At 32.4% G+C, this 25,321-nt stretch overlaps 4 protein-coding genes across 8 annotated transcripts; 2 read left to right on the top strand and 2 right to left on the bottom strand.

Annotated features, from left to right (window-relative positions):
- Positions 1–5,690: 5,690 nt before the first annotated feature.
- On the bottom strand, positions 5,691–7,759 carry LOC108814239 (uncharacterized). The gene is made up of 8 exons (XM_018586767.2): positions 7,601–7,759; positions 7,415–7,520; positions 7,223–7,327; positions 7,046–7,131; positions 6,740–6,969; positions 6,464–6,656; positions 6,182–6,368; positions 5,691–6,111 (listed from the first exon to the last, which is right to left on the bottom strand). The coding sequence occupies exons 1-8, from the start codon at positions 7,651–7,653 to the stop codon at positions 5,800–5,802; spliced, it is 1,272 nt and encodes a 423-aa protein (XP_018442269.1). The 5' UTR covers positions 7,654–7,759; the 3' UTR covers positions 5,691–5,799.
- A 121-nt stretch (positions 7,760–7,880) lies between these two features.
- LOC108814898 (uncharacterized) lies at positions 7,881–15,252 on the top strand. Of its 4 annotated transcripts, none has more exons than XM_056990974.1 (4): positions 7,881–7,960; positions 8,196–8,433; positions 8,598–8,753; positions 15,054–15,252. In XM_056990974.1, the coding sequence occupies exons 2-3, from the start codon at positions 8,260–8,262 to the stop codon at positions 8,736–8,738; spliced, it is 315 nt and encodes a 104-aa protein (XP_056846954.1). In that variant the 5' UTR covers positions 7,881–7,960; positions 8,196–8,259; the 3' UTR covers positions 8,739–8,753; positions 15,054–15,252. The 4 variants fall into 4 exon arrangements, with proteins under 4 accessions (XP_056846954.1, XP_056846953.1, XP_018443044.1 ...); XM_056990973.1 differs by having other exon boundaries at positions 15,043–15,252; XM_018587542.2 differs by having other exon boundaries at positions 15,035–15,252.
- LOC108815233 (uncharacterized) lies at positions 10,914–11,441 on the bottom strand. The gene has a single exon (XM_018587879.1). It carries the CDS (start codon positions 11,439–11,441, stop codon positions 10,914–10,916), a length of 528 nt encoding a protein of 175 aa, XP_018443381.1.
- A 7,291-nt stretch (positions 15,253–22,543) lies between the features above and the next one.
- On the top strand, positions 22,544–23,487 carry LOC108816199 (protein GL2-INTERACTING REPRESSOR 1). 2 transcript variants are annotated; one of them, XM_018588769.2, is made up of 2 exons: positions 22,544–22,698; positions 22,780–23,487. In XM_018588769.2, exon 2 carries the CDS (start codon positions 22,780–22,782, stop codon positions 23,149–23,151), a length of 372 nt encoding a protein of 123 aa, XP_018444271.1. In that variant the 5' UTR covers positions 22,544–22,698; the 3' UTR covers positions 23,152–23,487. The 2 variants fall into 2 exon arrangements, with proteins under 2 accessions (XP_018444271.1, XP_018444270.1); XM_018588768.2 differs by having other exon boundaries at positions 22,547–22,698; positions 22,777–23,487.
- The last annotated feature ends 1,834 nt before the right edge of the window (positions 23,488–25,321 follow it).

Genomic DNA, 25,321 nt, shown 5'->3' with positions numbered 1-25,321 from the left:
ATACCCTAAACTCAAATCCTAAACCCTAAACTCAAATTCTAAACTCTAAACCCAAATTATAGACTTTAAAGCCAAACCTTAAATCTAAACCCTAGATCCAAATGCTAGACCCTAAACCCAAACCGTACACCCTAAAACCAAATTCTAAACCCTAAACCCAAACCGTAAACCCCGAAGAATTACTGCGTAATTTTTTCTATTTTAGTGATAGCACCCCGAAGTAGGTATGGTTTGGGTTTAGGGTTTAGGATTTGGGTTTAGAGTATAGGGTTTGGGTTTAGGGTATATGATTTGTGTTTAGGGTATAGAGTTTAGATTTAGGGTTCACGGTTTGCGTTTAGGGTTTAGAATTTGAGTTTAGAGTATACGGTTTGGGTTTAGGATCTAGCATTTAGATATAAGATTTGAGTTTAGGGTCTAGAATTTGGGTTTAGCGTATACGGTTTGAGTTTAGGGTCTAGGATTTGGGTTTAGGGTTTAGGATTTGAGTTTAGGGTATAGGGTTTGGATTTAGGAATTAATGTTTAGGATTTAGAAATTAAGATTTCGGATTTAGAATTGGCATTATTTTTTTTTAACTATTTTTAAATATATTTAATATTTTAATTTAATTATCCACATATCACTTTGATTGGTTATAAATCAAGTGGTGAATTTAAAGGTTCACCACAGGGGGTGAACCCAAGTCCTGTCCTAAAATGTAGTATCCTTTTTATTGTTAAAACAAATTTATGGTTTTATTTGACGACTTTTTCGCCAAATGTTTTTCTTTTATGAAATATTTGTCACGTGTGTTCAGTGCCAGTCTAACATTTTTAAATACCTTAAGCATTTTTAACAACTTATTTTTATACTTTTTCCTAATATCGTGTATATATATATAATATAAATATAACAATTTTTTTTAAATTAATTCAAATCTATTAATAATTATTAGAGATAATTATATAAAGTTAATTGTATAGTGTTATTTTTAATATTATCACCAACATTTTGTCTTTAATCAATCAAAATTACTAAAATCAATTGGTAATACAAAATCTCACATGTAAATATAATTTGTGTTTATTTGATAATGATTTTAATATTCGTAAAACATTAGTATTATGTATATAACTTTTACTAATAAATATATTATGCCATCTTATACTATATGCCATAAGTGATGGTTTGTGTGGCTTGTCCTCTTGGTTGGCTCTTCACATGTTGGTGGTCACTATTATTGGTGTTTAGACGTTCAAATTTTTCTTAATTTCAGTAGAAGACTATATTAAGATATAGTTATGGATTCCAAGAACAATTACACATACATCCTTTATGCCTCGCATTTTATCAGTTTGTCTTTGGATTGCTAGCAATAACAGAACTATACTAACAAATAAAATCTATATCCATTCAGGTTTCTACTTTTATCTACTTATTGTCAACTTTCGTGCTATAATATAATAAATGGAAATTTATTGCTCATAGTGGGCTAGCTGCACGTAAAAGAAAGAGGACCATCTAAATAGATCTATAATAGAAAGTTTGGGAGTTTTCAAATATAATTTCAAGAAGAAAACAACACCTATTTATATTAGATGCGATAAGATTTGTCCCATTGGGTCTTTTTCCTCCTCTAGTCGTGTTTCAATCGTCTCCTCACACTCAGATCTCTGACTTTTATCATGAAATTCACTGGAATTTTTTTGGAAGCAAATGTATAAAAGAATATAACATGTAGTTAAAATACAAATTACATTTAATTTGATGTTCCTCTCTAATCCAAAATCCAAAATCCAAAATAAAAATAAAGTACGGATGCTCTTTTGGTATTTTTCTTATTCTCCAGGGTTGTGATTATGCTTGTAAACATAGTCTTGGGGATTGTTTCATAGCTAGGACATGTCTTCTTCAGCAAATTATAATGATTGAATAAGTGTTGCAAAAAGAAAAATTGAGTAATAGACAAAGGCGGCATCACTTCCAGGTCGATTTCGAGGCACCTTTTTGCATGTACGTCTGCATCAATTAAATTTAATTTGTCATGTTATTTATGTCCTTTTCTATAAGTAATGTTAAATATTTATGTAAGTAGTGTTGCACATGTTAGTGTTATTTCCTCTCCAATGATAGTAGAGGTTGTTGGGATCTTGTATGAATTTGTTCTTTTCTTTTGCTATATGATTATAGAGCATGATTTAGCATCGTTCCTCATATTTTCTTCCCTTTTAATCCTATGAAAATTGATAAATACAAATATTTTTTTTTTTTCACAAGTTGATTTTCTTTTTTTTGCTTCGATTTGAAACTAAGGAACAAGGCTACAGTATTTCCAATATACATCAAACAGAAAATATTCAATCCGAAAGATCTTTCCGAATCAAAAACTACAAACTAAATGAAGTATAAAGCAATGGTTCTATGATAGTAGCTAGACTATAGATATGCTCAGTCATTAAGAAATCATTCTAGTTAAGAAAGTTGTTGCAAGAGTTGTGACTCCAGCAATATTAACAGATACAATGGTCATTCTATATAGGGCAGTTTGTTTTTCTTATGTGGCCGTTTTGATTCTTCGTCTATTTTGGTTTTTCTTGTATGGCAGTTTTCTACATAGATATTCTTCTTAGCATTCCATATATAATTCAAAAATCAAAATAAGAATGACTCTCTTATTATTAGCTCAAAAAAATAACTAAAAACTTAACCTCTTAATCTCTAAATTCTTGTAAGCTCTGTATCACAACTTATCTTCTTATATAAATATTTTAAACTCTTAATTTTATCAGGTAGCATATCTAGATCATAAACATATTATTAATCATAATTTCTATATTTCAGTAGGATTAGATTTTTAACTTGCATCTCAATTTTTTTTTTCAAGCTTAATTGATATTTCTTCTAAATTTGAATTCATTTTCTGACTCCATTCTATGCCTGAAGTTCTTCTCTAATAACTCTTTAATTCCAATGAATTATCTCAACTCCTTGAACTTGATTCTTCTGAGTGCCTTGACTTCAGTCAGCTCATCTTCCAAGCATTCCATTATAAAATGAAACGTGGTGTGAATGTGTTTATTACGACCGTGGAACACTGGGTTCTTCGTTAGTACAATAGCGAACTGATTATCGATCTTGATGACGACTTTATCAGATAACTTTGGATCAATCTCATCACCAAGTAAATCTCGCAGCCAAATGGCTTGTCTTGCAGCTTTTGTGCTTGCCATAAACTCAGCTTCGCAAGACGATAACACCACATTGTCTTGTTTTTGCGAGCACCATGTTATCAGAGTTTCACCTAAGTAGAAATCATGACCCATTGTGCTCTTGCCGTCATTTGGGTCTATGTTGTGACTACTATCGCTGTAGTCTATTAGTTTTGTTGAACTTGGCCTGACCGTTTGAATGTGAATACATACATGGTAGTGCCTTGTAAATATCTCAAACATTGCTTCATGCCTGCTGCATGAGATTCTCTTGGTTGTTGCATATAGCGGCTCAAAAAACCTACACAAAAGGATAAGTCTGGATTCGTATGTAGTAAGTAACGAATGTTGGAAATGTCATAAAATCATTTGTACTTATTCTAGTTAGAGTCAGTGTCAAAGTTCGACAATCCATATAATATTAGATGATTATAATGTTTTACTAGAAACGGTCATGCATGGTTAGACACTCACCTTTTAGTCTCACATCATAACCTGATTATGTTGCTTGTCCGAGACTAATAATATTACTTTTCAGGTCCGAAACAAAACCGACATCTGTCATAGTTCTTGGTTCTCCATTACAGTCTATTAAATCAATAGATCCTTTTCTTTTGATGTTTATCTTCACCAAACCTTACTTTTCCTGTAACTATCTCGTTGATCTTGGTAAAATATCGTTTGTTTCATGTCACGTGGTTACTGACTCCGTTGTCAAGATACCATATATTGTTTTCACCGATGTTTGATTGACTTTGTTTGTAATGTTTGATTAATTCTTTAAATCTATATACTAAATAAAATAATTAATAGAACACAATTTTGACAATTGATTACCATAAATTATCATAATTTTTATTAATATAACCCTACTATGAATATTTTGCATAGTTATATAGGCTTTCTATTATTGCAAAAAGCACGAAGATTATTCAAAATGAAGCTTGTGAATTTAAGGCGTTTGATTCTTTTTAATGGAGGAAGTAATTTTAATAAGCGCTGTTTGAGAAGATTTAATATATAACTATATTTAAAAAAAAAAATCATTAGCGCTAAATTTTCGTGGTGGTGCGTAAAGTTATAGTTGCATATAATCAATATATGATCAAATTGTCACACACGCACTCACGCATATATATTAGATAGCAAGTTGCTGCAGACACACACAAACTATCGCTCGAGTCTCGACTAGAAAGAAAAAGCAGGAGGGAATCTGCGACGTAAACCGTGGAGGGTGTCTATAATCTGCAAGTTTATTTATTCAATTGTCCCTAAACGACAAACTTCCTTTGTTATATTTGGAAAGTGTTCGCCAGAAGCTTCACTGACCTTCATGTAAGTTGCTATTTTTCTATTATTATTCCTATACATGACATTTTTCACTTCCCTAGTAAAATAATACTTTTTTCTTGTCCACAAAACTGTTCCCTTTGAGTTGTTCGTGGTTTCATCATAACGAGCGGTTACGTTGCAGCAATATAATATTACGAATGGTGGATACACTTGTTAATTGACCTCATTCTAGTTGGTCTACGTCTTACAATATTCAAATAGGTTATATGTACGTTTACAGGTGTCGTTCGAGGTAAATAATTTGCATATATTTAGAGTTTTGACGAAGTTCTTATAAGTGTGAATTTTGGGTTGACCTATAGAAAATAGCATACAGTAGATGTGCTGAAACAGAAAGATGGTTTGTAATAAGGCAGGGAACTACGGGAAGGTGCATTCCAAAATTATTTGATCTAATGTAACAATTACTTTTTAGGTGAAAACATACCAGATTTAAGTATATTCACAGTTGAAGCCATGTATTGTTATATAGATATAGTAAAATTAACAAAATATGTACATACCTCTTGTTATATAATAATGTATCGATATCTGCTAATCAAGAAGGGGACCAAAGCTCTTGCTGTATTTTTCTAAATTCTAAGCAAAGCTGGCCTTGAACAGGGAGGGGACCACACATTTTGCTCTTTTGTTATTTTCAATTGAGACAATATAAACATTCATCTGCTGCTCACTGCTCTGCTCCACACACTAAAGTTTTGATGCAGCCGATTTCTTGGACTCAGACAAGTTAGACACCGATGAATATCAGTCTTCAAGTCTATAATTTAATTCTGCGGACTTTAGATTGCAACAAATTCCAAAGAGTTGGATATACAGTCATAACTATACACGTAGTAAAAAATGAACGTGCTACTTAAAATAACAAATGAAAAAATCATATATTTCGTTATGAAAAGAATTCATACATTTTAATATATCATGAAAAATATATATATTTTTATCGCTATATAAATGAAACGATGGTCTAACATTCATAATGTTAAAGAAAAAACATTCAGTACCGAATTCGTGGTATACGGTTTCGCACGGGCCTAGCAACAACATTAGTTGAGCTATCTTAAACAGTAAAACATGTAAAAGATGGGCCACTCGTAGAATTTTCACACTTAACGGGCCTTTAGCTTTTTCATTGGGCTTCTTAGATATCATGAAACAGTTTATTATATGGTTTCAACACTCTTTTATGGTACATGAAAAGTATATATTAGGCACACACACACGCATTGTATTTAATGAACACTCTTTGAATCTCTCACTCATTCGAGTTGCTAGCCATGCCGACTAGTTTGAGCATGTTGCGATCTTCCTTAAACCTCTCTAGAACAGTACCTTTAACAGCGTTATGTTGCGTGTCTAGTTCGTCGGAGGCCTGAACTATCCCCCAGCATTCGATCACTTCTGGCTGTATCCTGCTGGACTTGGAGAGACTCGGGCTACCAAAAGTAGTGCAGGAGAACGTCTGGCCTTGGTCGAAGCTCGAGGATAAAAACAGACCAAAGTGGTTGATCTTTCCTCCGAATCCTATGCCGTTTGGGATGTTCTCTGATGTGAAGTTCGTAGCACACTGCACATGTTTTTTTTTTTTGGTCAGCAATCACATAGAACAGTAGAGACATACATACATACATACATACCCATTGGATGTTGGTGTTGGCTCCAGTTGGGCGGAAGATGGAGGCATTAGGGTAAAGCTGGAAAAGAAAAGACTTCATGTCTCCGTAGAAATCGCTGTGCCTCTCCCAAGGCTGAGAGGCGTATCCTCCATACACACAGCCTTCTCTGTCTTTGATGATCAACACGGATGCAGACATACCAGTGTTTCTTGCAAAGATAAAAATCTCTCATTAGTAATCCATTGAACAAGCTTCTCTCTTTGATTCTTACTTTTAAGTCTAGTAGAAGAAGAAACAACTCACGAAGTGTGACCGAGGAATGTGTTGAAGCTTTGACCGTGTAAAGAACTGTGATAGAGGAGTTTCCACTCTTGAAGCTCGTGGTGAGGAAGAGCGCCTCCGATATGCCAAGCGTATTCTTTCTTCAACAGAAGTATATTTGAATCCACAGTATCCTCGTCGTAAAGCAGATGCGGGACTTGATATCCAGGTCTCGCTATACAGAGGAGGATGAACAAAAGAAACGTTACTATTTTGATAAGATAAGAGAGAAAGAGAATAGTAGTGAAAAGAAGGAACCTGGACTGGGCGGTGTAAGCAAGCTTCCGAGAAACTTTCTGACAGTAGGAACGTGTGAGCACCAGCTTCTGAAATCTTCAAAAGACATTCCTTTATCATCACCACCACCAGTGGATTTAGAGAAAGAAGCAGCGTTGAGAAGCGCATCCACCATCTCCTTGTATTCCGCATCAGAGCTAGTGGAGAAGACACTCTTGAAGACCACCACAAGGACCAACTCCAAATCTGACCTGAAAAGAACAAACCACATTTTAAAAAGCAACTTTGATGATTTAAGAGCGCCTTTTGAAGAAGAATCATTCATACCTAGTCAAGACGCCATTGCCATTGACATCTAAAGTCTGGTAAATAAACTCAGCAATCTCATCATCAGTTCCTTTCTCGTAGGTTGCCTGAAAGCAGTTATGTTGTTCAACACAGTTGTAAAACCTCTGACAGAAACAGAGACTTCGAAATTTGAATAGACAAGAGAGTTAGTTATACCTTGGCGATAACGAGATCTTCATAAGTCAATTTACCATCTTTCCTGTGCTGAGTGACCATATCAAACATCCTCTCTCCTAACGCACCACTCAGACCAAAGTAGGTCTGTTGAAATCAAACCCCAACACATCTCGTCAGAGGAGAGAGGATCATTCAATCCGATGAGAAGAAACATAGAGATTGTCAAAAAACCTGGAAAACAGAGTAGGAGACGTATGAGTCGTCATTGCTTTGAGATTGAGAAGCGAGGGAGGTGAAGAGTGTTTTGAGATCTTCGAGCTTCTTCTGTGTAAAAGCTCTGTAAATATACAACAATTGAGAGATGATAAAAAAGATTCCAACTTTCAAATCTAGATAAGATTGTTGTTAGAGAGAGACCTGCAAGCCGAAGTGAATCGGTGATTTACGGAAGACGAATTCGAATTTCCCATTTTCGCCGGACGTTCTCTTCTCTCTCCTCTTCTCTTCTCCTCCGACAGGTTATGCCTCGCCTCTGTTCTGTATTATTTGCTTTGCTTTGCTTTGCACAAATTTACAACTTAACCCCTAAAATATAATTGCAATTTAATTTACTCCCTATTAGTTTTAAACAGATCCATTTCGGAGCATTAAAAGGTATTAAAAGTTTTTTTTTGACTTTTGTGACTTGTCTCAGATGGTACTCGTTGACAAACTCAGAGAAGACGAGGAGGGAGGGAGGGAGGGAAGGAAGGAGCACACGTAGTTAGATTTGGACTGGTGAGTCTAATCAATTAACTCTGTTTAAATTTTAGCTGCAATCTCGTCTTGCCGCTCTCTCTCTCGTATCTACAGTTCTGATTCGACTTTTATCTGTTTTTGACTTTGAAAAGTTCGATTGGATCAGTGAAATTCTCCACAATCTCTCTGGGAAAGTTGAAAAGTTTAGCTCTTTTCCGAAGTTAAATTAGTTTTAAATTTTTTCTAAAGTTGAGATCTTTGTTTATGTAAACAGGCTAAAGCCGAGACAGTTGTACAAATAAAAAAGACCAAACAAAGGACCTTTGTGTATCTGCAGGATGACGAGATCGTGGGTGCTTTTGTTTGTTCTCATGTTCATCGTCTTGACTTCTCAGTTAGAGTGGAAGGAGCAACTTGAGAGTGAAATCGAGGCTAGTCGTCGTCCCTTGATTCAATCAGATAAAGAGCAACAGCATATTGTACCACACGGCAAAGAGTCTGTGCAAGAAAAGGTTTGTCTCTTTATTCATTTCCACGTCTCTTTACGCTTTAATTCTTAAGAAACTTACACTAATTATAGTTATCTGAAAACACCCCTCGCTCTTAATTTCACGTATGCTTCATATAGTATATGATCTAATAATAACCGTATCACCATTCCTATTTTGTGTGGCAGGAAATTCTCTCACAAGAAAATAAGATTCAGAGGCTTAATGAGCAGGTCCAGGATCTAAGGAGGCAGTTGGTGCAATGCAGGAATGAAAATCAGGTTGAGTTAGTAACTGAGCTTGATCAGCTTCCACTAAGTGGTGTCTAGTCCCTTTTCTTACAGGTACATTGTTTTTCCCTATCACATCACATGTTCCACATGTGCTTGATTTCTTTCCTATTAAAAACGTATGTGAAAATATGCTTGAAGAGTCTTGGAATTGCCTATTTGATTTAGGCTTTAGATGTGGATGGCTATAATTAACTACCAACTAATTTGATGCACTATTGATCTTATTGGATATGATTAAGACAGAATATGGCAGCATGCTTTCTAAATTCCTATCTGTGCCAGGCTTATCAAAGTGCTTAGCTTGCTGTCTGGATCTTTAGAGATTTCAATAGATTTGGACACGGGAGAATTTATTTTTTTCCTCAGGACTCAGAACATTGTTAAGAGAGGTAGTTGTAAACTTTTAGATAGGCTGGCCAGAGATATAATAAAGGGAAGTACAGTTTGCTAGAAGATGAAATGATTCGCCTAAGTATATCCACTTAGAAATTAAGAAGACATACATAAAAAACTTGATATGCATCTGGGTTCTTATATTCTAACTTTTATGTAACCTTCAACACATTATATAGTGTCTCGCTTTGAATACCTCTAGTATATACAGGTAAGTAGTTGCAATGTCCATCTGAAACTTGTTTTAGGAGTAAATTTGTTTTTGACTGTGGAACCCCTATAGCTTTCTCTGCATGAAGATTTATAGTTGATGGACAATTTTTCCACCCTACTGAATCCCGAGTACTGTATCACATTTTTGGTGTGTGTGCAGATTGAAGCTTTCTCTCACACACTTAACAAGCTTCAATTGTTAATCAAGATTCTTTAATCAACCTAATACAGTAAAAAACCTTGTTTACTGCACTTGAAAGTTCTGTGTACTTTGAAGAAGAAATCAAAGAAGAGTGGTCCTTATAGTGGTACTAGATCAAGAATGCTATTGGAATCTTGAGGGGTGTAATTCTACTCTCTCGTTAATCAAGATTCTTTAGCTTGATATTTTTTTCCATTCTAGCTTTGAAAGCATTTAATTTATGGTGGTTCATGCACACAAAGTTACTTATTAGTCAAAGACAAAAATAATTTGCTATGTAGCAAGAAACGAAAGATCCATTCAGCATTCGAGGGAAATCAAGAAAATAAAATAAATAACTTACGTGTTAATCTAAGGTTTAAGAAAATAAAAGAAACGATGAAGTAAACTTCTCAATATCAAACTATTCATGGAAATGTACCTACAGGCTAAAGTTTAATGAGCATGCCAATGATAATCTCAAGTTAAATATAAGCTTACTAGATGTTTTCTTGCATTAATGTGTACTAATAAAATTTGTAAATTTAATTTTATTTTAAAATAAAATTTATTATTCATAGATTTTATTATTTTTTATTAATATTTTAATTGAACATAAAATTAAGTTAAAATAAATAATTATTTTATTAAAAATTTTATTAAAGAATAGATATGCATACATTTAAAATTATAATCATAGATAGATTTTTTATCTATTTCTTTGATTTAAAATATATTAATTCAATTTGTATAAAATTAATAAAAATTGATATAAAAGTTGTATAATTATAAAAAACTAAAACTAAACAATATTTCTAAAATTTGTAGATATATAAAAATAATAATATTACGATTAAAAAAAATTTAAAATTAAAAAATATTTTGAGAATATATTTTATAATTATTTAAACTGTAGAAATAAATAATAATTTTGATAAAATATAATTATTTTTATTATTATATTATATTATTTAATGTTATATCTTGATAGATTTATTTTAATGGTAGTACAATCATATTCTAAAGAGTTTAACAAAAATATAAATAAGCATATAATTGTTCATGTTACATTTAATCATAAACCATATAATTATTGTAGCATATCATGCCATATTAATCTGGTGAAAATGATCGTTGTTAAAATTAATTTACAAATAATGTCTAGGGCATTTTCAAACAATTTAGTTTATGTTTAACCCTAGAAAAACATAGTGTTAAATACGAGATGAGCTCTTCAAATTGCAAAGGGAAAACATTGCATTATTTAGGTTAATTCAGCAAACAAAGACACAACAACAAACATGACCGAAGCTTGAACAAAAAAAAGAAAGCAAAAACTAGAAATATAGAATCAGAATGCAAAGACACAACAACAACAACTTTAATTCAAGACACATTAATTTTATTATTCGACGGCTGCTTCATTAGGCATCGTCCGCACCACCAGACTTGGTGCTATCTCCTTCATTGGTCTCCATGTCCTCATTGTCATCCAACAACCCCTCATCCCCAAGAACTGGCTCTTTGCCACTTGTATCCGGATGTTGCATACCTAACTTTCTCTCAAGATACATAATTTTCTTACTTACAAATGACTTTAACATCTCAAGTTCGGTTTGAGAAAGGTCAGCAATTTTTCCACCATCTTCGATATGGAGCATGAGACGATCAATCTCCAACTCCTCGACTACCTTCCGAGTATCCTCTAGTCTCTTCTCGATCTCTTTGATTTTGGTCTTGATGTATGACTCTGGATCATACGCCTCCTCCTGAGATGGCCACGCCACCATCTTACCATCATCACGGTTGGAAAAGGTCAAGCATGCACTCGTATCACCCAAGGTGGTTAGTTCTTCAGCCATTTTCATCAATCCTTTCATCCTCTGCTGGCAAGCAATGTTTCTTGCCTTTCGATCCTCGATCCAAGCCAACTTCAGTTTTGGTCTTCCCATGGCCGTCGCTTTTAGTTATATGTTTTATTTGTGATGATGAAATATAGACATGCACTTGTAATCTTATATAGAGAGTTGAGAGGAAGTGGTAAGTACACAAAATGTACTACTTTATCAATGTATTCAATTACCATTAACTTTCAACATATTCATATAGTAGTATGGTAAATTATAATTTGACTATATTATTTTGGTAATTGTTCAATTACCATTAATTTTGAATATATTTCAAATTAGTAGTCTAGGATTAAGAAAATAGCTTGACTAGACTATTCTGGTAGTATATTAGATATATTGATTGTTCTAATGATTAAGAAAATAGCTTGACTAGACTATTCTGGTAGTATATTAAATATATTGATTGTTCTAATTACTAAGTTTTTTACTATCATATTTTAGTTTTGCTTTACAATTTTCATAACGCACAAGTTTACTTTTAAAAATTACTAGATTCGCCCCGCGTAAGCACGGAATCGTTGACAGTTAGATGTATTGTAATACTTTTAAATTGTTATAGAAAGTGTTGTGGAGGATCTGTCAAAACAGGATAGATGGTTCCAATCAGAGTCGTGTTTGTAGTACAACTAAAAAGGCATTTGCCTTGAGCCCCCTAGATATTATGAAATTTTAGGGCCCTTTATGATGGTTAATCACTCCTGATAAAATGGTTTTAGTGTCTTTATTAATGTGTTTTCACCTGAGTTAAATCCTTTTTCACTCATATTTTCTTTATTATTTTTCTTATCTTAAAAAACATTTTAACAATTTTTTATTTTATTTTAAAGAGCAACTATATTTGTTTCTTATACCAAAAAAATTTAGTTGTTTGTAGAAAAAAAACAACAGTTTTGTAAGAAATTTTTTAATGTTTAATTTTTCTCTGTAGTTATTTTACAAACTATGTATAATTTAAATTTTTATGACTACTATTTAGTATTTGTAAAAAAAAATCAAATTTGCCTTAGGCCTCAGAAATCTCTCGCACGGCACTGGTTCCAATGGTGATGCTATCTTTTGGGGCAGTTTGTGTTTGATGATAGCATCTTCTGCATTGGAGGCTGAAGCACTTGCATGATGTAGTAGAATTATTATACTATTATGAAACTTAGATCAATAATTAGAGTATATTTTTTATTTTTGATGAGTTTCATATAGGTTTCTATTGCAAAGTTTTTTTTTCCGCAAATTAAAATTTCATATATACCAAAGGGAGGAAACAACCCACAAGAGTCCAACTCTTTACAAGGCTAAAAGCTTCCATAAAAAACAGGAAGTGGTACTAACAACCATATGTCAACACTCACAAGTTCATGTAGTTGGATTTTAGTTGGCAAAAATTATGTTAATTAGTTTAATTATATGGCCCAACTTTTTTTGGTTTTTCTATTTAGTATTTGTTCGACTTTTAATTGTGTATCGGTACGAACTCCGGACCGACTAATAGAATGTGTAGAATCTCTACGTTTATATATGATTTGAAATTCTTTTTAAATGGTCATGTGTAGTTTCTGAAAAACTATTTTTACGAAAATGCACGCGAAGAAAGCGAACAGCATATATCTCAATTCCGCATGTTTACTTGTGATGTAGTACATGAATCATTATGTAAGTGACATGTTGTGCATATATAGTTAACCACCATACTAAATATTACGTCAGCCTTTTTTTACTATTAAACTAAATTAGGACCCGCCCTAAAGGACGGAAATTGATTTGTCAAATTTCAATTAATAATATATGGTATATATAATATTATATATATTTTGTGTAACATTTATATATATATACATATTAGACATATATATAATATTTTATTAAATATATAGAGAATTTAATAGTGTTATCATTTGTGTTGTACTTGTTATTAGTTTGTATTTAATCTTCTTTCATTTTTAGTATAATAATTTGCATTATCACACCTTTTACCTTCTAACTTATACACATAGTTATGCCCTTTTTCAAAAAAAAAATTATACACATAGTCTCATAAATTGTAATATATAAAAAAATATATTTTAAAAATCTACTGACCATATGCCACCATTATTTGGTTGTTTGAATAAAAACAAAATCATGTTCTTACATAACTGTGTATGTTGTGATATGATGTAGGTGAAGAGTAAATATCTATACTATTAAAGCAGGATCCTATTGTTAAAATTTAGGATTCTGCCCCTACATTTTATTATATTTAATAGTTTTTCCTATTGTCATTTAATTTAAATATTAAATATGATTTATTTAAACTAAAAATAGAATATTACCTATATCTATTGTAATTAATACTTTCCATATTTTGTGAATGATAATAATTTTATTTTTTATACATATTATACTTTCCATTTAATTTGAATATTATTTTCCATCTATAATATTATTTAAAGATCGGATATGAATATATACATGCAAATTAAAAAATATTATTATTATGTTATTTTTTACATATGATACGTCAATTTTGAGTGTTCGATTTTTTTAAATGTATCTTAAAATTAAGTTTTAGATCTGAACATAAATAAAAATACAAACTTATCATAGCTTATTAGTAACAGAAAAAATCAATAATAAAGTTTTCTATTACCATTGTTTCATTTTCTTCAATTGGCATAATACAAATCTCATTAAAGTCTAAATTTTTTTTTCAACTTATATAATATTAAGAAGTATGAATTATTTAATAGACTTTTCAAATATATTTTTTTTTTTGTTTTCAACAGATCATCTCATATCGGATCTTAGGTTAATAGCAGATTTTTAGATTTTTACCAGGTTTTCTAAAATTATAATTACAATTTTTTTATTAAATTGAATTGAATTATACTCATATCACTGTATTAATCACTTCAATTATAGGTGTGTGTTGGATATGAAAACATCGCTTGAAAATCAAGTATTATAATAGAATGATTTTTTTAAAAACAACTAAATTTTTTTAAAACTATTTATTTTCTAATCAAAATTATAAATTCAACCAAATTGTATTAAAATAAATATATACCCGCGCTTTAAAAGCGCGGGTCAAAATCTAGTATGTAATTAAAGTTAGTGATACGAACATGAGCCTATGTTGGTCTATGCCACAATTATTTGGTTTTTGGAAGATCAATGAGCATAAGCATACACGGTCTTTGTATGTTTACGTTGTAAATGAGTCGGATATTTTTTCTCTTATGTCTAGAATGATATGAAACTCATTGATTTAAAAGTGGTTCAGTTTTATATGATCTAATTATATTAAGAGATTAACCAAAAATATTATAAAAGTGTTACTGGTTAGGTTTAACTAATCTATGTTGGTTAAGATTTGGTTTAATTTAAGTTGGTAGGTTGCATTGTATAGGAGGCATGATATATTCTAGCAACAACTATGAAAGAGTCCAAAATTTAAATGAGAACTTCAAATAGTAGATAATCCCTAAATTAATAGATTAGATCTTAGAAAAACTCTTCTCCTCGGGGGAGTTACTTTATCGTAAATGGCTAAAAAAACCTGGAAATAGTGAAAATATTGCAAAATTTGAAATAGCAAATGAATATAAATTTAGGAAATATTATAAAGAGACAGAATCATAGTTGGTTTGACGGTTTGACAGCTTTGTAGCTTCATCACAGGGGCGATTGGTTTTGCTCATCGCCTTGACCTCCAACCTTGTTGCTAGCAGAAGAAAATGCTTGACCACCTTCCCCTTCAACAAATGGAGCTTCATGGTTTTGAAAGTCTGGGAAACAGTTGTAATTGGGTTATTCTAAAATGATTCAAATGATACCGTTTCCAAAAGTATATATTATAGTACCTCGGGGTTGGTGGGCTTATATCCATTGCGCAAGGAAAAAAACACAAACCGTTACATCAACAGAGATTATGTTTCTGAGTTTGTTAATGACGCAAGAACCAAAAAAAATAGTAAAGCCAAAATAATCGAAACAAGAAAAGAATCATATTAGCCCAACTGAACAAAAACCTATTTCAAAAGTCACAAAATAGAAGAAAGATATAACAGCAAAAACGATGAAGAGTGATGTGTGTGCCTTTGTATATGTAATAAGAGTGATTCCACGACACCACGAAAAGAAAAGAAAAAACTGCAAGTAATTTAAGAGATGTTTATATCTCCTTGTGGAAAGCTTCTTTCTGTCCAGTATGATAACTTTCCCACATACTATATTCAACTTCAAGTGTATCAGCATCATCATTACCATATGGAGAATCTTTTTTCGCTTTTCTGTCCTTCTCAAGTTTCACGTTCATGCCATCAAGGGTTTCTACTAATTCATAGTCTTGTTCGCTCTCATTGAGCTCACTGTCATCTTCTTCTGTATGTTTCTTGGCCAATGCTTCCTCTAAGTCCTTGATCTTCTTCAGGGAATCATCCTGTTTCACTAAATCATTCTCATGTATCACGCTTTGAAACTCAGTTTCTTTATCCAACATTTTCGCGTTTCGTTTCAAGCTTTCAGCTCTTGCTTCCCTGAGAGTTTCCTGAAAATAAATCACCTCATCTTCCACATCTTTAAGATCATCTCTCATCTCAGATTCTTTCCTCAATGCTGCATCAGCTTCTTCCTTTGTCCTTTTCACCAAATTACCCAACCTGTTCATTTCTTTCCCCATTGAAGAAACCTCTTCATCAAACTTCTTTCACGTGGTTCACCAAACCGGCTTCTCTCATCTCCCAATCCACCATTGAGCTCTCAAATTGTTTCTTGGTTTGTTTCACCTCGTGAAGCGTCTTCTTGTACTTCTCGTTTCTTGATTTGATGACCAGCTTCAGATCTTCTACATGTGTCTCATATTCCTGACCACCTAGGCTCAACAACTTTTCTTTCAACTCGCTTGCTTCACTCCAAGCTTGGTGAATGCTAAAGCTAAATCTGCATAGCTACCTCACTCTTCCTCTTTCGATCTCTCCAGCTCTGACAAACGGTGTAATTAACATGAAAACATTTCGGTTGGCAATTGGGATTTTAGGGGTTATAAGACTTCAAGAGAAAGAGTTGGGGTACTTTATTTATAAATAGAGGGTTAATTTGGAAAAAAATTTGGAGGATTTACTTAAAGATTATAACTTTTACTTTTAGGGTTTATATTTATATCGCAAAGCCTTTGTGTATTTTCAATCGGAGCTTGTCGTCTAACATGGAGACGGAAGGATCTGAGTTGAGAGGATGGGATAAGGATACAAAACTGAAGTTTCTGAGTTGTAGTGTTTTTGAACTACTGTTAAGTGTTTGTCAACTACTAGCAAAATTTACCAAACTTAAAGTCCAATCTCCGAGAATGATAGTTGGTAACAGAGATTGGCCACCAAACAGTTAAACACATTATTAAGCGCACTTACCACATTGTGTTTAATTAGGTGTTAACTTCACCTAATTTTAAAGATTCATTCACTGAGTCACTAACCTTTTTTCCTTCGTTTAATTGGTAACGATGAATAAACGGAATAACCTAACTGTTTCAGCGGAGGACGATGAAGCGGGAAACAAGAAGCCTAAGTTTCAAGCAGAACCAACATTACCATATTTCTCAACGTAGGAATAGGATAATCATAATAATTCAGATAAAAATAAATTAAAAGATAATCATATCTATTTGCACAGACAATGAGAGGAGGAGATCAAAAGAATATGACACATGTGTCTCTCTATCTCTGTTTATACTTTTTTCCACAAAGGTTAAAGTCTTGTGCATAATCTCATCTTACATGAAATTTATGTACAAGACTTAGTTAAGATAGTCTAACATACATAAGGTGGTGGTAACTGATAAAGAAACTGACTTCATCTGTGGATAAAGAGATATTAAGTGCCTGAGTGGGATAAATGGGAGTTTTAGTCCCGGTGAAGTTCTTGCTCTGATGGGCCCTTCAGGGAGTGGCTAAACACTCTTCTTAGCTTACTCCGTACTCCGTAGTCGGTGGTCGAACCTCTCAATCTGCCTGGAGTCTCTGATACTTACGACAGCAAGCCTTAATTACTCTAAATGTACTTGAAAAGCAATTATCTTTTTTTCTCCTAAACCCTAAACTCTCTTGTATATATGGAGACTCAAAAATGTTTTTCTGGTTTGGTGGCAGGATCGGTTTTGTGAATCAAGATGATGTTCTCTTTCCTCATGAAAGAACGCTAAACTACGCTGCTCGTTTGTGTCTATTTAAGACTCTTACAAGGGAGCAGAAGGAGCAACGAGCTATCCAAGAGTTTGGTTTGGAGAGGTATGTTTCATCTTCTAGAGGTTCCAGAACAAACCAAATGAATTCTGGTTTTCTTTTAGTAACTTGGATCATTTGTTGCAGGTGCCAAGACATAATAATTGGACATATAAATAAAAATATCCGGGTTCTTATATCTAACATCTATGTAATCGGGATACAAATGCCTTGAATAACACATTATATAGTGTCTCGCTTTGAAAATCTCTCAGTAGATATAGGTAAGTAGTTGCAATATCCTTCTTAAACTTGTTTGGGGGCAAATATGTTTTCACTTGACCCCCCCCCCCCCCCCCCGTAGTTTTCTCTGCATGAAGATTTATTGTTGATGGGAAACTTTTTTCAGTACGCTGAATCATGAGTACTGTATTCTGAATCACAGTTCGGGTGTGTGACAATCTAACAAGCTTCAAATGTTAATCAATATTCTTTAATCAACCTAATACCAAGCCTTGTTTCTAAACACTCTACTTGAAAGTTCTGTGTACTTTGAAGGAGAAATCAAAGAAGAATGGTCCTTGTAGAGGTACTACATCAAGTATGTATAGCTAAGAATGCCATTGGAATCTTGGGGTGTAATATACTCTCTATCTCTCTCCTCTTTGGTTTCTTTTATCATTCATTACACTGAAAGCGTAGGAGTAATGGGTGAAGTCAATAACTTGGACATTTATGGGAAGACCAGAGTCTGCAAAAATAGGACACACATAATAATAAAAAAAAAAAATCTTGAAATTGTAGTTACTGAGTAATTTGTGCCCAAAACCAATTAGTAATTTAAGTTTTTGTTTAAATAACATTCCAATAATAAAAATTGTCAATCAGTTGCAACTCAGTGAAGTTCAGCATTTACAAAACCTGAGAAGGTTTGCTCAAAAAAAAAACCTGAGGATTTATAAATCTTAGATTGATATGGTTGACTATATATTAATCGAAATACCTATTTAATGGCGTCGGTAGTTCCTCCCATAACTCAAAATGTGTTGGTTATAAATGTATATATACAAATGTAAATTACTATCTCAACTTCATCACAGCTTTTTGACTTTTAATTATTTAAGAGTTTTGGTGATTTACACCACATGAAATGGATCCGTTGTTATCGTTTCTATCTTTATGATCCTCGCTGACCCATTATCCACGCATCGTTATTTATGTACTTCCATATGCATGAATTGTCAAGATATGGTGTTCATTGTTCAACCCTCATTATATAATCTATTAAGTCTCAGGTTTTATTGAATACTGAAGATATCTTTGCCTTTTGTATATAGAGGGCGGCATGTATAAAACATAAACTCCAAAATTCTTTTCTAGAAACATAGGCTATGCAAATGAACAAATTTCACTGGGTCACTCTTAGTTTTGATCATGGATTAATGTTCTATACAAAATGACTTTATACTTGAAATTGTATTGGTGAGATCACGTTGGCTTTTTTATTTATTGTGTGACGCGAGGCATAACTAACTGACTAAATAATATAACCAAAAAAGCAACAACCATATACTAAACTCTAAAGTCAGCATAAGTGTTTGTAAATGCGCCCACGTCCTTTACACTTAACACGAATGCTATTAATTTCTACAAGTCAACTAAACAATTTTTATATATCCAGCTCCTAATGAACGAGATCTCATTATGTGAATAGATGGGAAATGAGAAACGATGAAGTAAACGTGCTGAAATTTATTTTACTTTCTGTTTGTTTTAATTACCTTTCAACACATACTTTTGGAGAAAATGTGTTTGTAAGAAAATAAAATAATCGACTTTGAATTATAAACTTGGCTAGCTATAAGGTTAGTGTGCTCCTATTCAATTACTCAGCGGTGTGATATATGTTTAGGAAACCAGGAAGTTGATTATGTTTGGTTATTGTGTTGAAAGATACGATCTTCATATGATGGTATGATCCTTGATGCATGTGGTATCAAGTTGCACATTGATTGGTGCAATTAAGGGTACCCAATTTATTGAGAGGAGCCGAATTGTAAATGCTTGCTTTGCTTATTTTCTTTGAATTATATTTTGCAATCTTACTTCTATTAAACCAAAAACAAAATCTGACTAAGACTAGTCATAGTTAGTTGTTTAAATTACTATCGGAGCCATGTACGTATGTGTGAGTTGTAGATGGCACGAAAATAAGATGAAATTCTGAAAAAAGCTGAGTAAGAACAACAAGTCCTTAACATTCACTTCACAGTCCTACATATCCAAAGATTATATATGTATATTGACATCATTATCTATCTTATTAAAGTAGAATTGAAGTACTTTAAGCTTTTGTTTGATAATAGGGATAGAAGTCTTTAAAAAAATTAAATTTTGTTTGGTAACAAAGATAGTAGAGAATTTTGTCTTTTCCTTATTTAAATGATAGATTTAAGTATTTAATGTCTTTTCCTAATTTAAATAATAGATTTTTTAATACAATGAATCTTAACCAAAATAAATTTCCTTATATATTTTTGTTAACATTTAATACTTTTCAATATTATTAATAAAAATAATAAAATAAAAATCACACATCAAAATCAATTTATATATCATATAAATAAATATAAAATATTTTATTTATAAATTGTTAGTATAACACTTTTATAATATAAGTCCAATTAGTTATAAATATTAGATTTTTATATGATACACTGTGATATAATAGACGATTAAAATCACATAATATAATTATTTAAAGTAATAAATAAAAAATTTGTTTAATAGACGATAAGAATCATGAAAAAATTATGACCCATCTCTATATTATTTTAATTAGGAATTTAAAATTTATATCAAAATATTTTTTAAAACTTTTAATTTTTATTATAACTACAAATGTTAATTTTCAATTTAAATTATGTTTAAATATTACAAATATATTATTTATAAATAAAAACTAAAAACATAAAATAAATATCCGCCCGGTTGGTCGGGTCAAGATCTAGTTTACATTAAGACTGTTTCCTTACTATATATTAGTATGTACTACAGTTGTGTTATTAACGTATTATTATTAGAATTGTACAAGGAGGAAATATATTCGAAGCCTCTTTTCTTTTACTTAAAGATTAGATTATTTATGGTCAAAACAGAATGATAAAGTTACACCAAAAAAAACAGAATGATGAAGAAAATGGGACCAAGAGGAGTAGAATTACGAGGAAGAAGGAAAAGCTCATCCTAAGAAAATGGATTGGTCCCACCCAAATCCTCAACGCAGATTCATTTCTGTGCTTCTCTCACACGCTCGAGAATTCCTATAAAGCTTCCCTTTATAACGCATTTTTCTCGTAGTGGATCCAAAACTATATTAACTTGCTTCATTATTACAGTAATATTTGTAAATGGTTACTTAACCTTACTTCCCTTTATGATGTATGCCAATAACAAAATAGCCCAAGACACCTTACATCATCTAGAGACCGAAGACTAGCACGACACTTTTTTTGTCATCAACTAAAACAAATTCATACTAACTGTAAACCAAATTGGAAACTCCACTTCATCTGAACAACGAAATACGATTGACCATTATAAGTTTGTGGTATATGAATGATTTCTGAGTTAAGAAAACTTTATTTTAAAACCTTGATATTTTTCAAATAACTTGCAAAAATAGTCACGCTTCTAGTTTCAAAATCATCTTCACCAATTAAAAACAACACGACAAATCTTATAAACTCAAAGATCTAGAGTTTCTCCAAACTACTATTCCTTATGTTTTCCAAGAGTTTTTTTAACATTTTAATATTAAAATATATAATTAAAGAATTTCAATGTAATTGACATTTATTTTCCATTTAATAATAGTTACAAACTATATTGTTCTTATAAATAATTTTATTTATCTCAATATTATTAGTAAATTAGGTATAACTAATAAAAATATAAATGCATTTCAAACATTTTTTGATATTTGTAAAAAGTATCGAAATGACATTTTTTATAAAACGGAATAAGTATGAATTTAGTATTTTAGATTATAGTTGAATAGTGAACTTCTATATTCAGTCAAGTGGTTTGATATCTAACACATATACATGATTGGTAGCTCAATATCTACCCACATAACTGGTTATTCATAAACAATTATGAAACTTGACTACCAAACATTGGACCCGCTTGAAATGCTTCATAGGGTTTATTGCTTACTCTCAACTCTCACACATCCTCAAAGTATACTTTGTCCCCAATATTTAACAAGCGGAATATATAAATTGCAAATTTGGAATTTTAGAAAATAGTAATGGGTAGTTTTGGAATTGAAAAATTTATTATATTGTCTCCCTCTCTTGAAACGTTTAATAAAACTAAAGGCCAGTAGGGTGGTTCACTTTATATATTTGCCTGTATTTGGGTTCTCTGTACCAATTCTGGTGTGTTGCCATTTAATTTTGTTTTGCGTTTCTTTAATTTCAAATTAATTCCTTTGACTGTACATTTTTTACTTCAGAAGTTATGATTATTTTCTCAATTTTTATTATAGACATCTAATTCAAGTTGGTTGCCATTTAATTTCTTGGTTCCATATATTAACTCCTATGAAGAAAATAAAATAAATAATGATGGCCTGTTGAGTATTTAATTTGATTTCTGTGTATTAGCTATTAAACACCTCTCTTGTTCTTTTCCTCCTCTATTTAATAAGCAATGAATTGGGTTCCTGCAAATATCTACTTATTTTCTTCTGTATTTATTAGTTACATATTTAAAATAAAAAATTACAGGTTTAAAGTTGAAAAATAACTTAAATTCGATACTCTTGAGGTAAAATTAAAGCAATTAACCGTCTGATATCATCTACTGGTATACTCCAATTCAATCTTTATGATTCTCTCTCTCATTCACAATTAAATTAAGCCTTAATGAAAAATCTATCTATATCTCTCTCTCTTTAAATCTTCTCTGTGTTCTTTCTTGTATATAAAGGCCTGAGCTGAAGCAACCCAACCACCAGTTAGAAGAGAGACTCTTTGTGATTGTAAGTACGAAAAGTCTTTGAGATCACAGGAAACTCTCCTTCTCAGTCCGCAGATTTCAAGGTATTATTTTCTCCGACCAAACTCACTTTAACTTGATATCTTCTTGTCTGAACCAGTTGCTTATCCAATTTAAAACAGAAGATGAGTCGTAGAAGTCCAAAGCTTGACCTTAAGTTGAACCTCTCGCCTCCTACGTCAAGCCGAAGGAGGATGGTTCGATCACCGAGCCGCTCTGCGACGACTTCACCAACCTCGCCGCCAAGTTCATGCGTCTCTTCGGAGATGAACCAGGACGAATCGTCTGTGAGATACTCATCAAGTCCAGAGACAACCTCGATGGTTCTTGTCGGGTGTCCTCGTTGTCTCATGTACGTTATGCTCTCAGAAGACGACCCTAAATGCCCTAAATGCCAAAGCACCGTTCTTCTTGATTTCAACCATGAAAACGCCTCGAACGCTAACGCACGCACTCCAGGCGCTGGTTCCTCTGGTCGCAAGACTAGGAGGAACTGACAGACCAGTAAAGCCTTCTAAAAATCCTTGTCATTTTTATTTATTTTATTTTCTTGCGAATGTAGCTGTTGTTTATGAGAGTAGTGCTAATCACGCTCCACCTTTAAAACCCTTAGAAGAAGCCAAGGTAGGGAGATGAAACTAGGGTTTCCCTACTCACAAAACTTTCATATCAAAAGGGTGGAGCGCGAATAGCACTAACTTTTCTTTCCTTCCTTAACATTTTTCTACCATTTGAGTTCTCTAATGGAAGAAGAATTTCTATGTATGTGAAACATGTGTCATTGTGTCCGTATCTCTACTCCTGAGTTCTTATAAATCATCTTCTTTCTTTGATACCATGTTTCAAGGATATGTCTCAAAGCAAGCATCTCTGTTTTCTTCAGATACTCTGTTTCTCGGATGTATAAGAGAATTAGACGTTTTGTATGTTTGACTATAGAAAAGGTAGACATTCTTGGCGTAGCAAATAAATTGCTTACACATCACGAAAATGAAGATAAAATTTTGACTTTGTGAGAGATATAGTAGATTGATCCTGATCCCCAGAAAAAGCTGAAGACAAAAACTATATAGATTCCTTGTACTTGTTGAAAAAGCAGTTCAGACGAGAGAAAGAAAGAAAATCTGGTTAGACATCAGACAAGAACTTCTTTTGGGTCCCACATTGTTACTTTGACCCCACAAATTCATACACACGTACCCGAAACTCCTCTTGTTTTCATATTTCTTTTAATTTTCTTTTTAATGTTAACTCGAGATAGATCTCTCTCTGTGTCTCTCTCTCTGATCATCCAAAAGTCACAGACTTTGTAGCCTAATCATAGGCACTAGAAACTGATTTTTCCTTTTCCTGCAAAAGAATCCATAACAAGATTTTGTCCTCAGCAATTTGCATGTTTGATCAAAGACAAAAGCAGACAAATCTAGAACATGAGTTTGCATATGGCAAAGAATTTATCAGAGCTAAACATAGTTAGATTAGGTGCTTCTGAGCATGAATATGATTGTAAAATCTATCTAAAAAAACTGCCGACGAAGAAGTACAAAACAAAAGGTGAAAAGATGAAAAATGGAAGAGGAAAGTAGTTCAGAGCATTTAAATAAAAATTAATAAAAAACAGAGGAAGGTGCTTCGATTTATATAAATGTTTTTGATAACAGCTGTTCAAAATGTTAAGATTTAGAGTATCATTAAAACCAAAATATAAATGCAATAGTAATTGAGACAGTTGAGAATTGTAATGAGCGTTACGTCAGATTATAAATACGAATTTAATTCCACCTTCATTGCTCTCTTCTCGCTCACCTCTTCAAAGAAAGAAATAATTATTTTCATGCTCATGATGATGCTACGAATTTTATTTGTTTTCTCTCATTTCTTATCTTTATTTTTTTCTTCGTCATTACACTAGTTGACATGTCTTTAAAATAACTCCATTTCTCTTCTTATCATTCACTAAATGCCACCTTTCTGTTGCCGCTTTCCAATTTTAGCAATCTCATCTTTCAAAGCTCCATGTTCCCTTATTCAATTCTTGCTTCCTACCTCTCATTTTCTCTCAATTATAACAATCCTTTGATTAACCTTCTACATTCATAGAGTTTATAATTCATAACCCCACATAGAGCCGAACTGGTTAGATGGTATTAACTTCTTTTAGGTTATTGGAACTGACATCAACCAAAGTTTAGAGATTTTTCTTTGTTTCTTTACGTGTAACATTTCTAAAGAGGGTTGTTAGAGAGCTTTGACGTTGGGGAAGAGAGTTATCGTAAAAGTATTAACCCTTACGGTTTCCTGTTCGGAGAGGTTATGGGTATATAAGAAAAAAAATGTTAGGCTAAAGTTCTTTGAAAACTTTCCTCTATCTTTAAGAGGAAAAGTATACTTTCTAGTACACTAATTAGTCTCTAATAGTTATAGAATTGTTAACTAGGACGAGTTAGTCTTGTGGTGTACGACTTGCGGCTGAAGTATGGTCTTGGATTCGACTCGCACTGACCACCAAGGCTTTCACATAGGTCTTTTGGCCTGAGACCAACACGTGACCTGATCCAAAGTGATCGCCAAAAATTCTAAGCATGCCATGTGGTTAATTTGGATCCACATCGTGGGGGCCAGAAAACTCCTCCTAAATATCAAACAAAAAAAAACAAAAAATAGAAT

The sequence above is a fragment of the Raphanus sativus genome, chromosome 7 (genome assembly GCF_000801105.2).
Source record: "Raphanus sativus cultivar WK10039 chromosome 7, ASM80110v3, whole genome shotgun sequence".
NCBI classification, from domain to species: domain Eukaryota; kingdom Viridiplantae; phylum Streptophyta; class Magnoliopsida; order Brassicales; family Brassicaceae; genus Raphanus; species Raphanus sativus.
This window is presented reverse-complemented; position numbering and strand designations above follow the sequence as displayed.